Source organism: Rattus norvegicus, chromosome 13, assembly GCF_036323735.1.
Source record: "Rattus norvegicus strain BN/NHsdMcwi chromosome 13, GRCr8, whole genome shotgun sequence".
Taxonomy (NCBI): domain Eukaryota; kingdom Metazoa; phylum Chordata; class Mammalia; order Rodentia; family Muridae; genus Rattus; species Rattus norvegicus.
Window position 1 is genome coordinate 49,708,957 of NC_086031.1, and position 23,547 is coordinate 49,732,503.

General features: G+C 51.4%; 1 protein-coding gene across 1 annotated transcript; it reads left to right on the forward strand.

Moving 5' to 3' along the window:
- The first annotated feature begins 971 nt into the window (after positions 1-971).
- On the forward strand, positions 972-22,185 carry Csrp1 (cysteine and glycine-rich protein 1). Its single transcript, NM_017148.2, is given in 6 exon segments — positions 972-1,009; positions 10,828-10,940; positions 15,643-15,811; positions 17,171-17,300; positions 20,566-20,659; positions 21,050-22,185. Coding segments are annotated over 5 exon segments (582 nt in total). The 5' UTR covers positions 972-1,009; position 10,828; the 3' UTR covers positions 21,127-22,185.
- Positions 22,186-23,547: the final 1,362 nt, after the last annotated feature.

Below are 23,547 nucleotides of genomic sequence, written 5' to 3' on the forward strand. Positions count from 1 at the left end.
GAGGCTCTACCACACCAACCCGAATCCCCGGTTACGGAGAGCATAGTTTTCCTTGCATAGTCCTCATTTAGTTCAGTCCTAAGGGAATCGTCGTGCTTCTTGCTTGGAGCTGTTTGTACCCATAGTGAAAATGGACCTTTTCTTTTAAATCTTTTAAATCCTGACACGTATTAGGCCCAGGAGCAGCAGTTCACTTCTAGGACTGGGTTTCTGGACGGGCAGCTCTGCAGACTGAGAGCAGTTGGGCCCCATAACAAGTTTTGGTAACCACCGCAGAGACAGTTTTCGGTGGCCTGAGCCTGTGTCTGTCATTCTGTAGGTTAGCCCAGAGGAAGGTCCACTTAGGAGTGGGGGAATGATCTGTTGTGGGTAGCAGGGACATGGGGAAAGCAGAAGGACAGGAGCGCCAGGTGGAGGGCAGCGAGGCTAAGGGCTCCCAGGTCTTATAGGCTCTCATCCCCATCACATCCTGGTGGCACATATCCCTTTTACTGATGAACCTGATGTCAGCTGTCTGGCAGAAGTCAGTCACAGGAAGTAGAACCTTGCTTGTTTTACTCTGGAGTGCAAGTCAGTCCCCTCAATATTGTGACATCAGACCTCAAAAATTTAAGGACCCTCGCTCTCTTCCCTATAGGGGGCCCAAATTTATCTCTAGTCTGATTTCACAACTAGGTCTCGCCTGTCCCACGTGACAGACCAGGAACTCTTAAGCCAGCCCTTACCCCCCACGTAAAGATTGCCCCCCTCCCCAGATCTCCACAGGGTGCTCAGAGAAGCCACAGTTGGGGCAGGGCCACGCCCGGGCTCCCGGTTCTGGGTTTTGGGTGGGGGAGGGACAGCTTCTCCGTGACATCAGCCCTGTTGTGGTGCAGTGTGCAAAGCCTACTGGTTGGCGTGGCGCGGGAAACGCCTTCCGGAGGGGGGAAACAAAACGGCGCGCAGTACGGCGCAGCCAGCCACCGCTTCCCGGAGTGCTGTCGCCCGTACGCCTCCTAGCAGCTGCCAGGTGAGTGCGCGCCCCGAGTAGCCCGCCTCGGGTCCCCGCAACTGCCCGAGCACCTGGGACGCACCCTGCGCCTATTGGTTTTTCCGGTCCTGTCGTAGCCCCGTCACTTGTAAGAAAAAGTTTGTAGGAAAAGTGATCCCAGGAGGGAGGTGGTGAGAAGTGGCCATAGTTAGCCCGCCAGTGCTTCCCTTTCCTGAAAACGCTGGGTCCCTCCCCATCCCGGGGCTTCCAGGGCAGCTGACTTTCGCGTGCTCTAGACCCAGGGTGACCCTGCTCCTCCCCACCCCCAACCCCCACCGCCTGCAGGTCTTGCAGAACAATCAGCGATTCTGTGGGCCACTGACACTCATTGTAAGGCTGAGGGATGAGGACATCCGTGCCACCCCTTCCCTCTCCCTCTGTTCCTGAGAGAAAAAGTGCCCGCGAGTGGGAGGGGGATGCATCTGGCTTGGTAGCCCCAGAGCGCAGGTCTGATCCCCCCCCCCCCCCCCCCCCCCGAGAACCAGATGGAAGCGGATTCATTTCACCTCCGCACTAAAGTCTTGGTGCTAGGTGAGAGACTACTGAGATCTCAAAGAGACAACAGGGGCCGATTCTTGAAAGCTGGGGAGCAGAAAGGACCTGAGAGAGCACATTATTTCTGCTAGTTGCAGTGTCACCCAACAAGCTGTTATCTGACAGGTGTTCCATCCGGGTGGCCCAGGTCTGGGTCTACTCTGCATGCTTCTGCTCCTGCACTGTTGCGATTGGTCAGAGCAAGGCTCTAGACTCTGAGCAATTACTTGATGTCAGGACCATGCCACCCACTTCTTGCTTCCTGAGGTGAATGAATGGGCAGGCCCTCCCCAGAGGGCACTGCACTGGGACACCATCACTGCATGCAAGCGGTCCATTTGCCTTTGGTGGAACATTTATCATGAGACCTACTCTGGAATTTTGGAGACAGGGTTTCTGAAAGGCAAGCAGACTGAGTTTCAACTCAGATTTGACACTTAATAACCAGATGACCTCAACGGCTCAGTTTTCTTCTGGGCCAGTACTTGGAGCATCTCTCTCTCTCTCTCTCTCTCTCTCTCTCTCTCTCTCTCTCTCTCTCTCTCTCTCTCTCTCACACACACACACACACACACACTGGCGTCCTGCTTTCTTTTTGCAGTAGCTCAGTGGACTGGACTTGTTAGCACTCTGTTATCTCTGAGCTAGATTGGGCTTCAGGACTGGACCCTAAAACGTCCTCCCTGACTTCTGATCCTCTCCCCAGGCCTTTGCTTAGGAAGCCAGGCCACTGTGTTGAGGAGAGACTGGTCTGAGCTCTGCCTAGGCATCTTGGAGAATCCAACTTGGCACTGCATACAGACCCTTTGCCTTGGCAAGGATATCCGGGGCGGGACAGTCAGTCCGGGAAGGAAGTTTATCCTGCAGAGGGTGTGGTGTTGGCCTGAGGAGGTAGAGAGGAGACTGTCCCCCAAGGCTCAGATGCTGAGGGATTTGGGAGGTTGTTGGAGAGAATCTGAAGGGCAGGGTCTCCAGCTCTGTGACTACCTGCTGAGAAAATGCGAGCAAGCTGCCTCTGGCCTTCCCAGGCACTGGCCTTCTTGGTCCAGCTGCTTTCTTTTGTAACTCACAGACTCTAGAACCAGTCAGTCCTTACTGGGTCAGAGTTGCAGGCTGAGAGGGTCATGTTTGAGCTTGATCGATGGTAAACCAACGTTGGGTGACTGAAGCTGGCTGTGGTGGCACGTGTCTAACCCTGGCACTTGGGAGAAGATGGTGGAGGATCACAAGTTGGAGGCTAGCCTGGGCTAATACCTAAAACAACAACAACAACAACCAGTCAACAATCAAATGCTGAATGAATGTATGTGCAGTCGTAAACAATTACCAACTAGTTTTTCCATGACTTTAGGGTTTGCAAGTTTTTATTCACTGTGGGTCTCCTGACAGAGAAAGCAAGTTGGGAAGAAATGTTAGTGATAAAAAGCTCCACACCATTCAGCTGTTTGGCATTAAGCAGGCAAATGCTTAGAGGCACCAGACTGGTTTCAATGGTCTTTCTTAAAGATACTATCGGAAGCAAGTGTCCTCTGTGCTTGCTGTGTGCCAGCTGGACCTAAAGCCTTCCCTGTGCTGTCCGTTATGAGGAAGGGGCTGGTGTTGGCAGCTGCTACAGATGGAAATGCTCGGCAGTGTTAAGGAACAGCTCAGGATCGCAGCTGGTCCCCGAGGAGCTGCTTTTCAAACTCTAGTCTGCTCCTACAGCCTGCAGTTTTTCTTTGCTCCTCCACACTTCCGCATTCCAGGTGACCTAAGGAAATGGAGTCATTCCTGAAGCCCACTCTGAGGCGACTGGTATTTAAAAGCATGGCTTTAGCATGGAAGGCTTCACAGTTAGATTGCCTGACCTCCAGGTTACCAGTCTGCTGCGTGGCTGAGGGTCCGGGGAGTTCCACAAGTCACTTCCCAGACACGCTTTCGCCCCACCTGATCTGTGTCTGCGTTTTGGAGTCATGTTTTTAGGAAAGGAAAAAACAAAATCCTGGAAAGGAGACGGCTAGACTGGGGGGCTTCCTGTGGGAGCTGTCGCTTGAGGGATGAGAGGTAGCAGCTTGAGGCCTGAGAGGAGCCTCACCTACTGTTTCCAGTTGTCAGGATCGTCTGTGGTAATGACATGGCGTGGACTACGCAGCTTCCCAGGAATTTGCCTGACGTCAGTGTAGAGTAATTCCCATGTATGGTAAAGTGTTTAAATACCAGGCAGCTTGTGTTTCCAGACTCTGGCGTTGCCACTGTTATCCATAGAGAGTGAGTCTTAGGACTAAATAGAAAGCCCAGAGCTGGAATGCAGCCCAGCTGTCAGGAAGGTCCTCACCCCCGGGGCTGGGTGTTCTTCATGTGGGGGGTACGTGGGCCGGATCTCTCTGAGATGTCAGCTGTGAGCAATCCTTTGGTTCCCCCCCCCCCTTTTTTTAAAATTAATCAGAATCATTCAGACCTTTCTGTTCAACACAGGGCACAAACAACTGGTTCTGCTCTCAAACGTCATTCCGGGCAAAGAGCAGATTCAATTTGATCATAACTTAATTATAAGGTTTCTTGCACTCGTTTAGAAATACTTAAGGAAGTCTGGGGCTGGATGCAGCCCAGCAGTAGAATCTGCATCTAGTCATGGGCCCTGTTTCCATCCGCACACATGGTAATCAGATTTCTGAACTCCGAGGGTAGATAGAGAGCTGGGGTTGGGGAGTGAGGGTCCTGGTGAGGCGGGAGAACAAGATCTCGGTTTCAGTCAAGGCTTGGGAGACATGGGACCTAGAATAATGACAGCTGGGTGAGGTCTGACTGACTTCTCAGAGGGGGACCACATACAAAGGACTAATGAAGTCACTTTTGGGGGACCTGTAAAGCTGAAACAGAGCTCATTTTGGGGGTGCCCCTTTCTACCAGGGACCTTTCTTCAGGGTAGGTCTGTCCCTTAGGCACTCAGGTGTCACACCTAAGATGCAGGCTCCATGGGCTCTGAACTGGCGCCACCTTCCCTCTGGCTCTCTCCTGGCTCCGCTCTGGGTTTGGGGGCGGGGAAGAGACAGCCGCAGGGTTGGAAAGGGTGACAACACTCTTGTCTACCTGGCAGGTTCCAGAGAGCTCAGGGAACTTCTAGCAGCTCATTTCTACCCAGATAAATACCTAACAGGTCTCTACCAGACCAAGAAGGTGGGGACTTAAGCCCTGAGCTGGTCAAACCCTCTTTCACCCGAGGGAACAGGGATTATGGAGTGGGAGAGATGGTGTTTTTCCACTAGAGAGAGATGTGAGGTGGCTTGTCAGGTGTTTGACCAGGCAGGCCCTTCTTGGGCATAGGTGGCTGGCAGGCTTAGAACCCAGATAGATGATTCTTTTGACCTGAAACATGACCATCTGAACCCATCACCTCTGTTAGACTTAGGATGAGTGTAAGAGTCCGTGCCCTATGTCCACACCATGCCCACCCCATCCTCTACTGCTATAAAGGTCTTGCACCCTTTTCAAATTGAGCCTCTGTAGAGCTAGGCTTCAGCCGAATAGGCTGAGCAGCAGGCTTGAGTTAGTCTGTCCGGAGAGGGCAGCCATTGCCTTCCAGCCTCTGCCTAGCCCTGAGGATCTTGACATTTCAAGTAAACAGCTGATGGGATGTACCCAGCCATTTGACAGAAAATTCAGATTTTCTTCTCTTTTGAGATTATCAAGACAGTTAACTAGGACAAACAGAACAAAGTCAGCAAGTCCCAAGGGGAACAGGACTCTGAATGAACCCTCTGTGGATAATGCAGCCATAGAAGACAGAAGTGAGTCCTTGTTGTTATTTTCAGACAGTCTTGTGAAGCACTAGGATGTCCTTCCTAGTCTCAGTGGTGATCCTCCTGCCTCTCCTCCCCAAGTGGTTATATGCTTGTGCTCCTTAGCCCGACAGCAATGATTTGCTCATCTAGGGCCACATACCAGATACTCTGAAGAAAGATCCAGGCCCCTGCAAGTGACCAGGGGGTACTGGAGAACTAGACTCTAAGGAAACAGCTTGTCATAGACTCATTAGCTTAGCTAACAGGTGGGTTAGGAGATCCTCGGCCCCTACTTAGCATGCTAAGTCTCCTTCCAGACATAGATCAGTCAGGAAGGAAAGTGGTCAGGCATCTGTCCCCACATCTGACTGAGCTAGGCTGTAGGTGGCAACTGGAGGCATGGCCTCTACAGTGCAGTCCCATTTGTCAGTTCTAATTTAGGCGTCCCAACATGGGGAGCGTTCTGTTTTAGGGATGAAGTTGAGAAGTGCCACAGTCTAGGAAGAAGTGCACTGCACTGTTTAACCCCAGCTCCAATTTCAGTAAGCACTGGGCACAGCCTCCCCTAGGTCTTCTGTACCTCAGAACCAGGAAGGCAATTGAGAATGAACCACCATCCCTCTAATCCAGGCCTCTGGCTGACTAAGAGCAGCCTTCCTTTTAAGGCAATCTAACTTCCCCACAGGCGGAGTTTGGCTGTTGGCAAGAAGGGGCAGAAAGGAGGAGGTGGGATGAGGAGAGGCATCACCTCACTCTGGAAGGAGATGGCCCCAGACCTCTCCAGCTGGGATGTCTGCACACTGACTCCTGAAGGGTCGTCATCTAGCCAGAGAGAACAGAGCAAGCGTCCTGGCTCTGGCAGTGTTTCTGCTTTCCCTCTCGGAACCTCTGGGGTTCCAGCCAGACTCCCATCTCAAGGAATGGCCCAGACAAGAGACATCCTGATTAGACCCCCTACACTGGCAGGTCCTTGGGTTTCACCCATCCTCCCTGACCCCCCTCCAGCGGCTATGTTCCTGATTCCCTGGAGCCCTGCTGGATATGAGCCCCTGACATCGGGCCAGAGAGAACAAGGAGAGGCCTGTATGGAGCTGTGGGTCTCCCCCAGCGGGAGAAGGGCTTTGTGTCTGAACAAAACACTGCTTGGACCGGCTTCCCACCATGTGGCGAAGGGACTGTGACTCCCTTAGCGGGTGTCCCTAGGGACATGAGCCTGTCCCCTATTGCTTTAGGGGGTTGCACAAGAAGGAGAAGGTCCAAGAGGAAAATCCATCTTGATGAACTGCATACCCACCCCGGGCAGCAGCCCTTGAACTCGCTCTGTCCTTAGCCTGATGACTGGGGTCACAGGAGGGCAGAAACGTTTGGATCTTTCTTAGAATCCAGTTCTGCCTCCTACAGCTGTGGTGCTATGAACTGGTTGCCCAACCTCTCTGGACTTGGTACTCTTTATCTGCAAACTGGACATCTATCTCTTCCCTACCCTCAGAGGACAGCTGCATGAACTATCCTCTGATTCAGAACCTGGGTTCCCAGAGCAAGGAAGGAGCAGGGATGGCTGACAATTAGATGGTGATGTGTTTGCTTTTCTTGCTGAATTGCTCTTCCTCTTACATGGGCTTGTGGCCTCGAGTCTTTGTGTTCAACAAGTAGGGCTAAGCCCTGGGTCCTCAGGACAGAAAGAGGTTGAAGGGGTCATGAGAGGCTGGGATGGAGGCTGGCCCCAAGGTTATCTGAGGAGGCGGAGAGGTCATGGACAGGTAGAGGAAGCTACACCTCAGGAGGTGTGGGCCCGTGGAGCTAAGGTCAGTCCTAGACTGAGGGAAAGTGTGTGTGGAGAGCCAGCAATGGTCTCTCCAGTTCTTCTGTAGGAAGTGATGCGGCCAGCCTCATCTGCATCCTCCTAGCTAGCTCTTCAGGAAGGCATGGTCTGAGGCTTCTTTCATGTTGGGCTGGGCACTCAGGGTTGAACAGAGACTAAATTGACAGCTTCAGGTCTGTGGGTAAGTAAGACAAACCAGCTGAGGTCAAGCAAGCTGAGGTCTGCAAGACCCAGGGCAGAGTTCTGATGTATGGTGGCAGGACATCCCTGGTTTCTGGGGGCTATGGAGGGATGCTGTATGAGAAAGCTGGGAGCAGCTGCCTGGGGAATGATTAGGGTGTGTCAGGACCGTCGCTGTGTACACCACTTATGTGACTGTCAAGTAAGTGACTAACAGTAAATAAAGAGAGGTTGTTGCTTGTGTAACCAGCATGAAGAAGCACACTGAGCTATCGATTTGGCTTAAGCTGGTTGTTCAATGGCATCAACCGAGACTGGAGACTCCGTTTACTTAATAGAACTCTTTCAGTTCTATTTTGGGCTGACTGCCCCTTGTTCCTGTCTCCTTGCTTAGGGTAGGGGTGGAGAGCACTTGCTCCAAGGAAGGTCTCTTAGAAGACAGGGTAACTTGTTTCTTCCAGAGCTCCCAGGAATTCCTATTCTATACTCTTACACATAACCAACCATACATAACTAGGTTAGGCCCAGGTCACATGTCATGGCTAAAAATGAGACTAATATATGTAGCAGACATATTCTTCCAGGGGTGGCCATGCTTGCTGGGTGAAGGTGAGTCAACCAGGCAAGTGGAAAGGCTGGGAAGAGGAGCGGGGTAAGGTGCTTGAGGGCCGTAGAACCTTAAGGGCATGCATGGTATACAGCCTTGGGTGTGAGTGAGTAAGGAAAGGAGAGCAGAGCAGGACACAACTAGGGAAGAGTGAAGAGCCCCCATCTTTGTTCTTTTACAAACATAGAGGGTGGTGATGGAGAAATCGGGAAAAATCGGGTATGAGTCCAGCTGGCTCATCTGCAAATGGAGGTACTTGTGGGTGAGTGCTCCTAGAGAAGCTCATTGGAAATTAGCTAGGGTTGAACTAAGAAGAAAAGCAGGGCTGCAGATATATGGGAGTCTGCATGGAAGTAGCAATAGATAGGTAAGAATGGAGGAGACTGGGTCTAGATGGAACCCCAGCTTTCAGGATGAGGGGATGAACATGTATCTCTCCTGCTCCGACAGTACTTTGTGCCTTTTGATGTGGTGGTGTTTGGCCTCAGTAATCCAGGAACCAGCATCACCACCACTTAGGCCGACTTCTCAGCCTGCACAAGGTTTACTGGGTCCCATTTCTAGGTCCCAGGTGCTGCAGAGAGATACATCTGACCTGGACTCATCTGAGCTTTTAAAGCCACCCATTCCCCCACTGCCCTTTGGATACCCATTCATTTACCTGTGTGTCGGGTGCTATGCAGGGCATGGGGACTCCATGACACAGATTTGGGGGCACTTTCTCATTAGACTCCTTCGGCTCTTGAACAACAGACTCTTGCATCTCCCATTTGTTTCCTTCCCTAACACCCTGTGTCTACTCACTGTCCTCAACCTCCTTCAGACCCATCTTATATCCTCCATCGATTGAGCCTTCAAGAGCTTATCTTCCTTTCATAGGCTTCTGTTGGAGGAGCTTGGAGGGTCATTGCTCCTTCAGTGCTTTATTTTTGGTGGGGAGAGGGAAGAAGCAGGTCATCCACATAAGGACATCCAGCATCCTCGAAGTCCTGTGCCACTGGCACGTGAGATCAGCTGTCTGTCCCCTACAGTTGCTGGCTTGTGTTTTATAATTTTGAACACTCATGGTATGCCAGACCTTTGACATCCCATACTTCCTCTAGTCACTGGAAATTACCTATGAAGAACTCTTACTTTCTTTTCCATTTTCAAGATGCAGAAATGAAGGTCTGGAAAGTCCAAGTCCCTTGTCCAGGGTCATCTCTCGAGTGAGAGGCGGGATCAAAACCAGACTGAACTATCTGGCACTTGGAGTGCTGGTTAAAGCGAGAGTCCTAGGCTCGGCCAATGCCTTCCTTCAATCCCAGCCCTAGGCTGTCAGGCCTAGAGAGGAGGTTGAGGGGTGGAGGGTTGTGGGGGTGGGAGGTGGAAGGGTAGGGTTGGGGGAGGTGGGTATAGGCTCTTCTACCATACCTGGCTTGTTTTGGATTTTAAGACATGTTCTTTCATTATGTAGCTCAGACTGGTCTCAGGTGTGTCTCAGCCTTTCAGTGTTGGCATCACAGGCAGGAGTTAACCCTTCCCTGCCGCCTAATATACCAGAGGATGTGTGATGCCTGTGTGTGTGGTTCAAAGAATGTTATAAAGGAGGGTCGGTGGGTCAGGCAGTAAAAGGTGGAGCCAGAAGACGCTGCCATGAGTGGAGATGGCCCATGAGCACGTGGCCAGGAGAAACACGTAACAGGGGACGTGATGGTGCGGGATTAAGTTAGGATTGCTACAAACCTGCCCTGTCTAGGCTTATAGTTTGTAAATAATATACCTGGATCATGTGTGCTGGCTGGGACTATAAACTCATTCTGCACGTGTACTTTGGCGTTCTCCCAGCAGATCCTACCTTTCCCTGTTCCTTTCTCGGTGATGACTCTGGGCCAGTGGATTGTGATGGCCCTGCCCTCCATCTTCTGGGTTACTTTTCTTCTACCCATATGTCCCTCCATTGACAATACGAGTGTTGCTTACTTGTGAACTTTGCGCTGCTTTAAGAGCGACAGACCCTGTTTGGGCTGCCCCCTTTGGAGCCATTCGCTGTGATGTGCCGTGGTGACACCTGGCCCAGTTAGCTCACTTACGCTGCGCCTGGATACTGTTTGCAAGCCTTGTATCTTATGATCTTTTCATATAGGTGTGGAACATAGGGCCAGTTCCCAGCAGCTCCCCAGCAAATAGGATGAAGTAGGAGAGGGAGGACCCCCACACATACGCGTGCGCACACACACACACACATCACACACACACATACATACACACATCACACACACATATGCTCACACACACACATACATACATACACATACACATACATACAGACACATCACACACACATATGCTCACACACACATACATACATACACATACACATACATACAGACACATCACACACATACACACACGCCACACACACATACATACACACACACACATCACACACACACATATGCTCATACACACATACACATACATACACATACACATGCACGCATGCATGCGTGCATACACAAACTTGCCAGCAGCAGCTGGAGAATGGTCTTAAGAACCATTCTTGGGGTTGGGGATTTAGCTCAGTGGTAGAGCGCTTGCCTAGGAAGCGCAAGGCCCTGGGTTCGGTCCCCAGCTCCGGAAAAAAAGAACCAAAAAAAAAAAAAGAACCATTCTTAACACATGGTGGCTCACAACCATCTGTAGTGGGATCTGATGCCCTCTTCTGGTGTGTCTGAGGACAGCTACAGTGTACTTCTACATAATAAAATAAAAAGTTAAAAAGAACAAGTCAGAAGTAACCTGCCATATCTGGCCATCCCCTGCGAGACCTCCCTGCTGTGGCAGTGTGTGTTTTCATCTCCTTGTGTGTAAACATCATTCTCATTTTTATGTTGTTTTATTTTTTTCCCAGAATGCCAAACTGGGGAGGAGGCAAGAAATGCGGGGTGTGCCAGAAGACAGTCTACTTTGCTGAGGAGGTCCAGTGCGAGGGCAACAGCTTCCACAAATCCTGCTTCCTGTGCAGTGAGTACTGCCCAGGCCTGCTGTTGCTGCCAGGGGACCTGGACAGGCCTGCCCCCACAAGCTCGCCCTGTCGACACCCCAGGGAACTGCTCCCTGGGGATGTAAACAGCTTGACATTTGGCCGAAGCACAGCTGGGGAGGAAAACACTTAAGGGCCTCTTTGTTCCCTTCAGAAGCTGTTTTCTGAGGGGTGAACTGGCCCGAGCTGGTGGGGGGGAGGGTGCTGGGGTGTGTGTTGGGGTGGGGGTGGAGGCAGGGCTGGGAGCCAAACTGGAAAGGCTCACTCAGGAAAACTTTCCACTCTCCCTTTGTTCCTGCCACTCTCCTATCATTTCTTTTTTTCTTTTTTTTTTTTTTTTTTTTTCTTTTTTTCGGAGCTGGGGACCGAACCCAGGGCCTTGCGCTTCCTACGCAAGCGCTCTACCACTGAGCCAAATCCCCAACCCCTCTCCTATCATTTCTGAGAGACACTTTCAACCCAGTCTCACCAGCCTTCCAGTTAGTTACCCCTGGCTAGGTAAGAGGCCTCGACCCTGTGTGGAGGGTCAGAGAGAAAGGAGATTAAATCTCTCACAGCCCCTTGTCCAGGGCACAGGGGCCTCAGGGTTCTCATCCCGCTCACCCACCTTAGCCGGAAGGAGGAGTTCCAAGTTCATGGCTATCTGCAGTGATCCAGTGTGAGCCGCTCTAGCACCTCGATAGTATAGGAAACCATGCACAGGGCACAGAGCAACCGGGTAAGGTCTGCTTAGCCCAGGAACCGGACCTCTCTGATGCTGCTGTGGCTGGTTCCTGGATTAGGTGATGTGTCCTTGGAGAAGCCTCTCTCAATTCTTAAATGATACGCTCTTTGTGGCCAGAGCAGAAGTCTGGTGTAGCCGCTGGCTTTTCTGGAAAGGTAGGCCCTATGGCAGGCAGTAGGATGCCTCGATTGAGCCTCAGTCTTCAGAGCCAATCTGATCGGAGCTGGGATTATAATTTACTATTGTCCGTGTGATGATGGACAAGTTCAATACTGCGTAGGGTTACTGTGAGAGCTGAAGTGAAAAGAGTTTATAAAACAAAAGAAGCACAAAGTAGTGTGAGTGTTCAGTAAATACACAGAGTCATTGACACACACACACACACACACACACACCACAGCAAGAGGGAGCTCAGGAGAGCTCACTGGAGCTGAAGTCCCAGCCCATCTGAGACCCAGGATCAGTGGCCAGGAGCTCTGCATTCCTTTGCTCCCGGGTGGTCTGATGTGGAGTGGGATCCAGATAGCACACTGTGTATTCGCCTGACAGTCACATCTCTACCTGTGGCTGAGCAGGCCAGCCTGACGCCACCCAGCACGGGTCAGCTGGGTTCTCTGCCCAGCAGGCCTGGCTGGCCAGTCCCAGGGTTCACGTCATAAATGAGGAGATGACAAGCTTTCGTGGAGCTCTGCTGGCTTCCAGCCTGCCAAGGAGGCCGTAGACAGCAGCTGCTAGTCCTTAGCAGCTCATCACGTAGGGGCTTTTCAAGCCTTTATTCCCCTCAACCCCACATCCACCCCCAGAGGGACTAAGACAGCTTGGTGCCAGTTGGGAAGGGGGTCTGGACTTCTGGGTCTGAAAGTCTCCTCTTTGCTCTCAAATGTTTCCTAATCACTGACTAAAAGGGACCAGCTGTGTCCCTTTTTAGAGTCCTAATGGGAAGGCCTAGCTTCTGGTCAGGCGTGGATGGAGGTCAGGAATTCAGGGGGCGGCCCAGAAAGGAAGAAGTAGGGCCTGGGACAGGGTGTGAGGAGGTGTCAGGGATTAGAAGTAATTGCAGAAAACCAGGCTGAGGAGAGGTTGCAGCTGTTTCTCTCTAGGGCAGGAGACCTATGGTGGGGGCGGGAGTGGGGCAGGAGGCTGAGGGGGTGGGAAATGGGGGAAGAGGAGGAGTGGGGTTTCCAGGGGTCAGAGCTCTGGGCTAAGCAGAAGTCCTGTGCTCCAGGCCTGCTGGGATGCTATCCCCACTGTCTTATCTCTAGTACCTTAGACAGGTACCATTCATGATGGCCACTAGACCTGGTCAGGACTGGGAGGAGCATCACTCTCCCTTCCAGTCAACTGGTTGATACGCCTGCCTTGAATTCATGGTAACCCACAGACTCAAAAGTTTTTCCTCAGGAAGGTTCAGCAGGTTCTGGCCTGGGTGGCAGTCGGGGCCATTTTGTTAGCCTAGGATAGTTCCTTAAAGGTCTGTTAGTTCCAATCCTTGGTGGTAGATTCAACCCAGTTTGTCACCCTGGAGGTTTAGGATTAGATATGAGGAAGCTGGAATGATGCAATAGGAAAGATAAGGGAGGCCACATCTTCCTGGGTTGGGCCTGAGGCGAAAAGCCTACAGAAAGCCTGCCCTCACCTCCACTCTGCCCCCTTCAATGTAGTAGAGAAAGACTTCTTCCCACCAGACAGCAAGTAGGTGATAGGTACAGTTTGAGTTCAGGACTATAGGAACCTTCCCTGAGGTGGCACGTCCAACCCTGAGTTGTAACCAGGTCCTCCTTCTTGGGGTGAGCTTGGCTGAGCAGCCATTTCTGCAGACGGGAGAGGCCTGTCTGCCTTATCCCTGTGCTGGTGGCCAATGGAACTGGTCTGCGGTGGCCCCTAAGCTGTTCCCCAGACTCCATGAGCACAGGAGAGACCCGCAGGCTAAGGCCTAAGGTCAGTTTTCACTCTCCACTTCTTGGAGGAGCCACAGCCTGGCAGAAAACCAGGACTGGAAATCAGATCTGGGATCTGACTTGGTCTTGCTTCTGGAAGACTCTGTGACCCCGAACATTTTTTGTGGGTTTTGGTTTTCCTTCCAGAGGCAGTCACTCTCCGTCTTCGGGTGTGGTGAGTGGGCACCACTTTTCCATATTCCCCAAGAGCCAGGTAGTGTCTGAAAACAGTTACCAAACAATGCACTTTACTGACCTAGGGTTTTTGTTTTGTTTGTTTTGCTTAACCTGATTTGGTAGACATTTATTTAGGTCTTCCTTGAATGAAGGATATATTCAAATTTTCCCTTGGCCAAGTGTTTTGGGGGACCCCACAAGTGAACCCCCACTATCCTTACTTGGGTGGAAAGGGGGGAGGCTATGGTGCGGTTACAATGGGTGGGACGGTACCTCTGAGAAAACCAAGGTAATGTAGAAAGGAGCAGGAGGTCTCGACCAGCATACGGGAGAGGCGGACATCTACAGGCATGGGCTTGGCCCTGGTGGGTGTCTCCAGTGTTCCTCAGCCTCTGCTGGAGACACAGGCCAAAAAAGGCCTTTTCTTCCTCAACCTCGATCTCTGTTTTCTGCCTTCCCTTCGATTTTGGAATTCCTGATTCAAAGTAGGTCTAAGTTTCCACAGTTCCCAGCTGGGCTAGTTCTTGACTTCCCTCCCTAGAAGGGAATGTCGGAGCCTTGGCCTGTTGTTCTGGCTTTAGTGTTCCCTGGAGCCAAGCCCCAGGGGAGGTGGTGGGAGGTTCCATATTTGGGTGGCTGAGAGTGCTGGAATGAAGTAGAGATCTCGAGTCCTGGATAAGAGGGTCCTTATTTAGTCTGAAGTCCCCAACCTGGGGATCAAAGAGAACTGGGGGAGGGCTGGTCCTTTAAAGGTAAAAATGGCAACTTGTAAGGAAGCTTGGCCTCTCCCTTGGTGTCTGTAGACTTCCACCTTCAAAGGAGGTGCTCTCCCATGCTGTTCAGTTGGGCAGGCTCAACTCCAGTCTCTAGGGGATATTAAGTTGAGTCCCCTGGGAGAAGTAGGAGGCAGGATGGAAGTAGATGTTCTCACTCCCATGCTCCTACCTGTACACAGTGCTACTGGGGTAGCTGACATTTATTGCGAACCTTCTGTGTGCAGGACATTGAGTTAAGCATGTTACGCCTGAGATCTCACTTGATTTTCCTAACTACCTTTTAGGGCCAATGAGATTGCCCACGCTCATAAACGAGGACACTGAGCCCGGAAAGGCAAAATTGTTTGTCCCAGCCACCTACGTGGACTGGAGAGCTGATTCCAGACTCTCGACAGACCTTGTATGTTGGATATCTGGCACAGCTCATTGTGAGATGAACAGTGTTCACTGCTTGAAGGTTTCCTAGCTCACTCCAGCCCTGCCTCTCCTACGCTGTGACTCAGAACATCCTTCCATTGTGCCCGTCCCCTGTTCTCCCCGTGGTTTGATAACTTCTGACACTAGAAACCACAAATGGAGTTCTGATCACTGTGACTTGTATCTCATTTCAAAACCTACTGTTTTGGGGACTTATCGGCCTTTCATTTCTTTTCGGGGTGTATCACTTCACCTGCATTCCTGCTCCAGCTGTAATAACACCCCCCAGATGTGTTCTTTCTATGCCACTGCCAGAGGCAGGAAAACACTGTTCCCTTCTGCCCTCCTGTTTCCTCTCCTATTGGGACACAAGTTCTCTCTATTAAAAGCAGGATGAAAAACTCCATCTGGTGTTCTGTGGCTTAGGTCTGCCTGGGCTGTGGCTTCTGAATCTTGGGGCGCACTGAGACTTGGATAGGAACCAGGGTACAGAGGTTTGAGGGAAACACCCCCAGATTCCTGGAGGCCAGGCCTTGACCTAGAGTCAGATATTCCTGGAAGCCAGCCCATTGGTCACCCTGATGGGCTCCTTTTCTGTATGAGTCACTCCTGGGAGATCCCAGGACTCACCAGTCCCTCGTCTCCTCCCCAGTGGTTTGCAAGAAGAATCTGGACAGCACCACTGTGGCAGTGCATGGAGAAGAGATCTATTGCAAGTCATGTTATGGCAAGAAGTATGGACCAAAAGGCTACGGCTACGGGCAGGGTGCAGGCACGCTGAGCATGGACAAGGGGGAGTCTCTGGGCATCAAGCATGAGGAGTGAGTACAAGATCCTCTCTGCCTTTACTTAAGTTCTTGCCCTGTTCCTGAAACGGACACCAGCGACAGACCTTTAGTTAAACAGTGGAAGGTCTGAGAATGCACTGATTTAAAAGGGAAAGCTGTACAGGGTGGTCCATGCCTGTCATCCTAGGGAGGCTGAACCTGGAAGATCATGAGTTCAAGATCTGAGCTACAAATAAAGACAGTGTCTAAATAAAACCCCAAACGAGGCTGGGGAAAGGAATCACTTTGTAAAGTCCTTGCCGCATAAACATGAGGACCTGAGTTTAATCCCAAGTATCCAATGGGAAAGTTGGGTATTGGCAATGTGGACCTATGGTCCCAGTGTTGAGGAGACAGGAGGATACCAGGGACTTGGTAGTCAGCTGGTCTAGCCGAATTGGCAGGTTCCAGATTCAGGGAGAGACCTGTCTCAAAAAAATAAGGTGGAGAGGAATTAAAGCAGACACGAAATGTTGACCTTTGGTCTTTACATATATGAGCACATGCATGCATGCATGTTCACCTTACATGCACACACACACACACACACACACACACACACACACACACACACACACAAATAAAAAATAAGCAAATAAAATAAGAATAGATGAGAGGAAGCCACGGAGTAGGTCTCTGTGAGGAGCTTCAGGGGCAGCTGAGGACTAAGTGTGACCTCTGCCTGGAGCGCTCAGCCTAGATTTTTACAAGTGTCCGAGCTGGAAGGGGCCCTAAGAGTTATGGTCCAATTTCTTCATTTTATAATTGAAAATTCAGAGAGTGTCAGCGCCACTACCCTTCACCCCTGCTCAGGGGAAGTAGGCTCCTGGGCCATGCCTCAGGGTGTCACTGGGTCTCCCCACTCTTAACCTTCCGTCATCTCTTGCCTCTGAGCTGCTGGGAAAGGGTGGCTGTCAGCCTGGCTATTGTCTCTGTAATGGGGAAGTGAATGGAATGATGAAGACTCACCAGATTTCAGCCAAGGTCATTGCCCTAACGGGAATGCTCTGTCAGCAGATTTCTCCCGGAACGAATCTAATGGTAGATGATCTACAGAAGTGAGGGGCAGAGGCGGGATTCTTAGAAACGATGTGTTAAGTGATTCTGGGGGCTTTAACTAGGTGATGAGGAAATTGTACTGTGTTGCCAATCCTTGAGCTTTGGGATCTCAGAGGCCATGGTGGCCTTAGCTTTGGCCCAGTCCACAACAAGAGAGGAAAGGGTTCTACCCCTGCACTCTTAGTCAACTTGCCACATGTATGTACTTTTTTTTTTCTTTTTTTCGGAGCTGGGGACCAAACCCAGGGCCACTGAGCTAAATCCCCAACCCCATGTATGTACTTTTGTGTGTAGAGCCCCCGGACACAGGCCTACCACCAACCCCAATGCATCCAAGTTTGCTCAGAAGATCGGCGGCTCTGAGCGCTGTCCGCGATGCAGCCAGGCAGTCTATGCAGCGGAGAAGGTGATCGGTGCCGGGAAGGTGAGGCTCCTCTGGATATGAGGGAGGAAAGAGGGAGGTGCACTGCTGAAATGTGAGTTACAGAGCTGTTTGAAGGATGACTCTAGATCCGATCCGGGCAGCAGCCTGAGCCCTGCACTTTGCCTCCTTCCAGAGATAAAGTGACCTGTTCCTGTAGGCTGCTTGTCCCAGATCCTAGAGAACTCATTTAAGCCATGAACTGTACCATCCCCAGTGCCACAGATTGTCTCTGGTCCCTTTGTAGGGCATTGCTAAGGTTAAGAATGTAGGTGGATATGGAAGGGCCCACCCACTAAGATTTCGAGGCTGGGTTTCCTTCCTTCCTTCCTTCCTTCCTTCCTTCCTTTTTCTTTTCTTCTCTTCTTTTTCCTCCAGCTTCCCCCCCGTCCCCAGACTGTGAGACCCTGGCTGTCCTAGAACCAGGCTGGCCTCAAACTCATAAAGATCCACATACTTCTGCCTCCCCAAGTGCTAATATTAAAAGGTGTGCGTCATCAATACTACACGGCTAGGTTTTCTGAGAGGGTTTCTCAGATAGTCCAGTGGTTAAGAGCACTGACTGACTGACTATTTTGTGGGATGTGTTCTGCCAGAAACACACTCCTACAACCCTTAGGACAGAGGCTTTGTGGGGTAAGGTCCTGTCAGCCTGCTGGAAGAGTTTACCACATCATCATTCCTTTGCCTACCCCACCCCCATGCTATTCTGATAGTAGCTTCAGTGGGTGGGCCCTCCCAGCTCCCAGTCTGCAATGCTCAAGGAAAATCACCCTGGCCAACCAACTGTCCAAACAGCCCAGCGATCATTTCCTTGATATTCAGGCTTTGGTGGGAAAGAACAGGAGAGCCCTGGGGATTTGCAGTCTTAGACTAAGAGTCAGCAGATCACAGAACACGTACCCTCAAGCAGTGTGGTCAGAGAGGACATCTGGATCCTCACTCGAGGCCTGGGCTGAACAAGTGATTTGGTCATGCTCAGACAGCAAGCCAATGGACCTATGGTGCGTGGGGCCTGTGGCCAGCTCTTTTTGGTTTGTCCCATGGCTTCGAAGGCCCTTTGATCTTGAGGAATGGGTTAGTAGTGGAACGGGAATGGATGCTTGGGCCAAGTCTGGATCACAGGACCTCTTCATTGCTGCTGAGATTATCCCCGCCCCACAGATCAAGAAGATGAGAGTCCACAGGGATGCATAACCTGCTCATATCTTCCAGCTAGGAAGCAAACCAGAAGCCCAACCAGGCTTGCCTTGTTCTGAAGCCCTGTCTCTTACTACTGCTGACTTCACTGTGGGCCACTTAACCCCTTTGAAAAGACTTGCAAAGACCGGAAAGGGCTGTTGAACCCGCCATAGCGATGAGCTGCCTCGGTCCTGCCTAATCTGCTTGAATCTTGGTTTTGCCATTCACTTTCAGGCAGCCTTTCTGAGTGTCAGTCATGTGTAATGTGGGCCAAGGGAGTGGAGCTATGATGAAGTGAAACCATGACCACCTCTGACATACAAAATGTTTTTAAGATTATATGAGGAAATACATGTGTAGTGGGCATTGCCGTGCCTTAAATGTCATGAACACAGGAGCCTGTCATGGCCACACATGCCTGTGATCTCAGACTAGACCCCCAAAAGGAGGAAAAAGGAAGAAATAGTAATATCAGAAGTCATCTTTTCCCTTTGCCTACCCAGGAGTCCCAATTTCCATGGCTTAGGGTAGATTGAACTGAGGCCGGGCAGGAGAGGCGGCAAACGCCTTTAATCCCAGCACTCGGGAGATGGATCTCTGAGTTGGAGGCCAGCTTGGTCTACGGAGCGAGTTCCAGGGCAGCCAAGGCTACAGAGAGAAACCCTGCCTTGTAAAACAATAAAATAAAACAACATAACATAAAAGAATAGAATAATTGTCCTAAGGAGCGGACTAAGAGCATTTTGAGTTCAGCAGGAAAAGGGACCAAGAAGCCCCCTTAAGAAGCCTTAGGGAACACAGCATGCCTTTCATTGTCGGGTGAACTGGCAAAGACACTATTTCAGGGGTGGCTGGAAAGTATGAGGGATGCGTTGGGTGCAGGGGTAGTGGCTTCTGCTTTACAGAGAGGCTTGCACAAAGCACTGAAGGATAATTAAGATGGTCTGCCCACCCCATCCCGGCCCCCTGCTGCTGTCTCTTGGGCACATGAGGAGCTGAGGAGTGAGGTCCAGTGACCAGGAAATCTGAAGGCCCCAGCTGCTTTTCCTGCCCTCCAGCCTGGGTGCTGGTCACACTGAGGAGCTCACCAACCTTACACGGCGTTTTGTTGTCTCAGATGAATGCGGCCAGCCTCTTCCTCGTACACATCACCTCAGCGTGTTCAGCTGCTGCCGCTGGGACTTGGTTGTTGAGTTGTGTTGTTGATGTGTAGCCGTGTGTGTGTGTGTGTGTGTGTGTGTGTGTGTGTGTGTGCATGCACGCATGTACGTGTGTCTGCCATGTATAGACTTGAGTCCTGCCTTTCTTGAGAAGCCCTTTGCCTTCCTTTGGAATCACAAAGGACCTTCTGTGGCTTTCTGTTGAGTTCAGTGCACCGCAGACAGACCTATTCCCCTTTCAGTAACCATACAGATTTGACTCAGGGCTTCCTCCAGGCCTGGCCCCACGCAAGCACTTGACTCTGGTGAAGCCATTTAATTCTGGCAGCTGCCAAGCAAAGGAAATAAGGCCACACCACTCTCTGAGAGGAACTGAAACGAGGCACCACGTTCTAGAACCTCAGAGGTTGGGCTGGTGCAGGAAAATCACAGTGATAGATGCCTGCTCCGCATGGCTGTACACCAGCCATTCACAGTGATTATCTGCCATTTTAATATGAAATCCTCACATCCACACTGCATCCTGCATCAGCGAGGTCTCCTGGGAGGACATCAGGGCAGCTATCCTAGTAGCCTGTGACAGAGCCAAGATAAATCCAGAGCCGTACCAGTTTCATAGGCAAAATGGTTTGGAGAAGGCTTGCCTGTCAGTCTGTGGGGGTTGCAGCCATCCAGGAGGGCTGTGGTGCAGCTGGAATCACTAAGCAGGGAGCCATGGTAACATCACATTCATGGTAACACATCACTAGTGTGCCCTTGGTGCCTGGCCTGCTCCCTTTTCGTCTGGGTCACATTCTCCTAGCGTCCCTGCCACTCCTACCTGACTTGCAAAATGTCTGCCCACTATGGCATGTAATGGTGGGGTGGGGTAGGGTGGAGTACCTTAGTCTCTGGTAGTGATGCTAACCATTTCCTCTCTTACCTAGTCCTGGCATAAGTCCTGCTTCCGATGTGCCAAATGTGGCAAAGGCCTCGAGTCGACCACCCTGGCAGACAAGGATGGTGAGATCTATTGCAAAGGTGGGTAGCTCCACTTCTCTCTGGAGACCAAGCAACCATGCTGTCGCTAATGAGCCGGCCCCTCCCTTCCAATCCAAGGGCCAGAGTGGTCTCTTCACGACACAACGGGAAACCAGAGAAGGAGAATGAGGCTTGGGCAGAGGCAGATGGAACGTAGGGCAGGGGGTAAGGGCGGAGCCTAAGATCTTAATACCCAGGGCTTTTCAGCAAACGATGTACTCCCTCATTGAAATAAGGGGAGATGTTCTCCTCACTATGGAGGCCAGGAGTACGATGGAGACGGGGAGGCGGGCATTGGTGGACTGCCCTCCAGAGACTGGGCACAAGGAGTGGTAGGAGGAGCTACTCTGGGGACAGGAATACATCCTTAGCCTTCTCTCTTCTCTGCAGGATGCTATGCCAAAAACTTTGGGCCCAAAGGTTTTGGCTTTGGACAAGGAGCTGGCGCCTTGGTCCATTCAGAGTGAGGCTGCCGCCTGCGTACCCTGCCTACTCCTGCACTCTCATAAGCAGTCCGTTCCTGGAAGCCATGGACACCTCCAAGATCCTCTCTCTCACTCAGCCCTGCTGCACATCACTAATGCCTTGGACTTGGGTGTTCTTTGGCTTAGGGGTCTGCCTGAGTTCCTTCCCCACTAAGGGCTTCCTCCTGCCTGGCATTCGATACCCTTATCTTTAGGAGACATCTGTCTAGTCACCCCTTCCCAGATACCAGGTCCCTCTCCCCACACCTTACCCCTACAGACCTCTGTGGCCAGGACACTCTCTACTGGCCAGGACACCTGACCCCACATCTTTGGAGCCCAAAAGAGCAAGGCGGAAGACCTGCGCTAGGGAAGGCTGTGGTTTATTGTATCCCAGAGTCTCTCTCTGGGTAGGATGCTGAGCTTCTTGGTGCCTCTCAGTCTGGGAAGTCCCCGTGAGAGGCAGAGAGGTGCGGATAGGATTGTGGGGTCATCAGAAGGAGCTTGTTCTCTGACCTCTTGCCTTTGAATGTGGAAATAATAACTTTTCACTTAGGGATGAAGAAGAACGCAGGTCAGAGGACCCTAAAATCTAGAGGTTGCCTGACCTCAAGTTCCCTGTTCCATGGGCAAGGGAGAGCCTAATGAATACCTTGAACAAGCATTGACATGGATCAGTGGTCCAGATCTTAGAGTGGTCAGTTCTGGTTCTAAGCTTGGGTCTGGTGGCTGGGATGGACAGCTTCTGTTGCAGCATAGCCCAGGGTAGAGCTGTGTTCTAGCCACTCCTGAGGGTCCTCCGAACCCCAGTCCTCCTCTCCAACCCAGACCCTTCGTTCACCCCACCTTTCTCTAGTAAACCTTCGCTCCCTTGCCCATCCCTTCCAGGCCCCAAGGTCAGGAGCAGAGGGAGGGAGGGGAAGAGCTGGGCCTTAATGCTCCTGGGGATGGGGACGGGGACAGAAGGGACAAGGCTGTGTACAGCTATTTGCTGCAAGGGCTGTAGGCATGGGCTGTTGAAGCTGATTTATCATCTGATCAATAAAGCAATTTAGAACTGAACTCTGCTTTCCTCGTCTGTCTGTTGGGGTCCTGCCACATCCCAGAGCCAGGACTGGATTGGGCCAGAATAATCCCAGCAAGGCCTAGTAGAAAAGGTCAGTTTACTTTATAGTATCGATTATAAAGGAACCAAATGACTAAAGGTCTCACCCTGTTTGCTCTTCACCCCTTCTCAGGGTATGGACATTTTGTGGACTTAGCTTTTGAAAGGTTCAGTTAGGGCCCAACAATGCACTCAACTCTTCAGCTTTTGGAAAGCCCCTTGCAAAGAGAAACTTGGCCAGAGGAACTTTCTGGATCAACTCCAGAAATTTCACTTCTTGGAAGTGTGTGTGTGTGTGTGTGTTTGGGGGGAGGGGTAAAGAGGGGAGGCAGCTAGTTGTCTGCTTTTCTGTTAGGGCCCTACACCCAGGTACACAGAAGACCAGACAGGAAGTAGGCATGTCTGAAAGGTTGTAGTGTTGTTCACTTGTACCCAGAGTTTGGCTGTGTCAGTCCATGAAAATGTGCCTACACTGAATTTTTCAAAATAGTGAGTAGAGTTTAGACAGGTTTTACGCTTGTATTAGCCAGAGGGTCATGCCAGTAGTGCTCCTCATGGGACCTACACCACAGTGCAAGGCAACACCTGTCCAACAGCTGGAGATCAATGACTGTCATTCCTAAGTTGAGCCAACAGCTCCCAAACAGGGTTCAAGCCCGACAGGAAGTTCTCAGGGGTTTGTGCCCAGAGGACAATGGTTTATTCCATAAATGGATCCTCCTACCCTGGGCGGGACCACAGAGTACCAGGATGCAAGCCTTTGGAGTCCAAGGTGGAGACAGGCTGCCCTCTGCTGGCTGCTCAGGCAGGTCTTGGTTCAGCACAGTACCACCAGGAAGGCCCTGATACTCCATTTCACTCTTCCCCATTGATCTTTCACAGTCACGTAGTGCGGAAGGGATGCGGGGGCGCGCGCGCGCGCGCGCGCGCACGCACACACACACACACACACACACAGACACGCATACACAGACAGACAGGCAGACAGACAGACAGACAGACAGACAGACAGACAGACAGACACACATACACACTGTAAAGTCCGGGTACCAGCGGAAGTCTAATTGCGTAGAACGTTGGTAGTCCCAGGGACCTGCAGGCGCCGAGCTTGCTCTATACCGATAGACACCAGGTGGCGCTATCCGGTCAAGGCCAAAGGCAGCCACTCTGGTTTTTTCTTCTTTTTATTTCTTTTTATTTTTGTTAGCTACTCCCTTTCTGCTGTGGGTGTTGACGACCTTTTGCTTCTGCGAGGGCATCTAATCTCTCCGGAAGGAGGTGTGTTCTAATACTGACCTGTGGCATAACCACAAGAATGA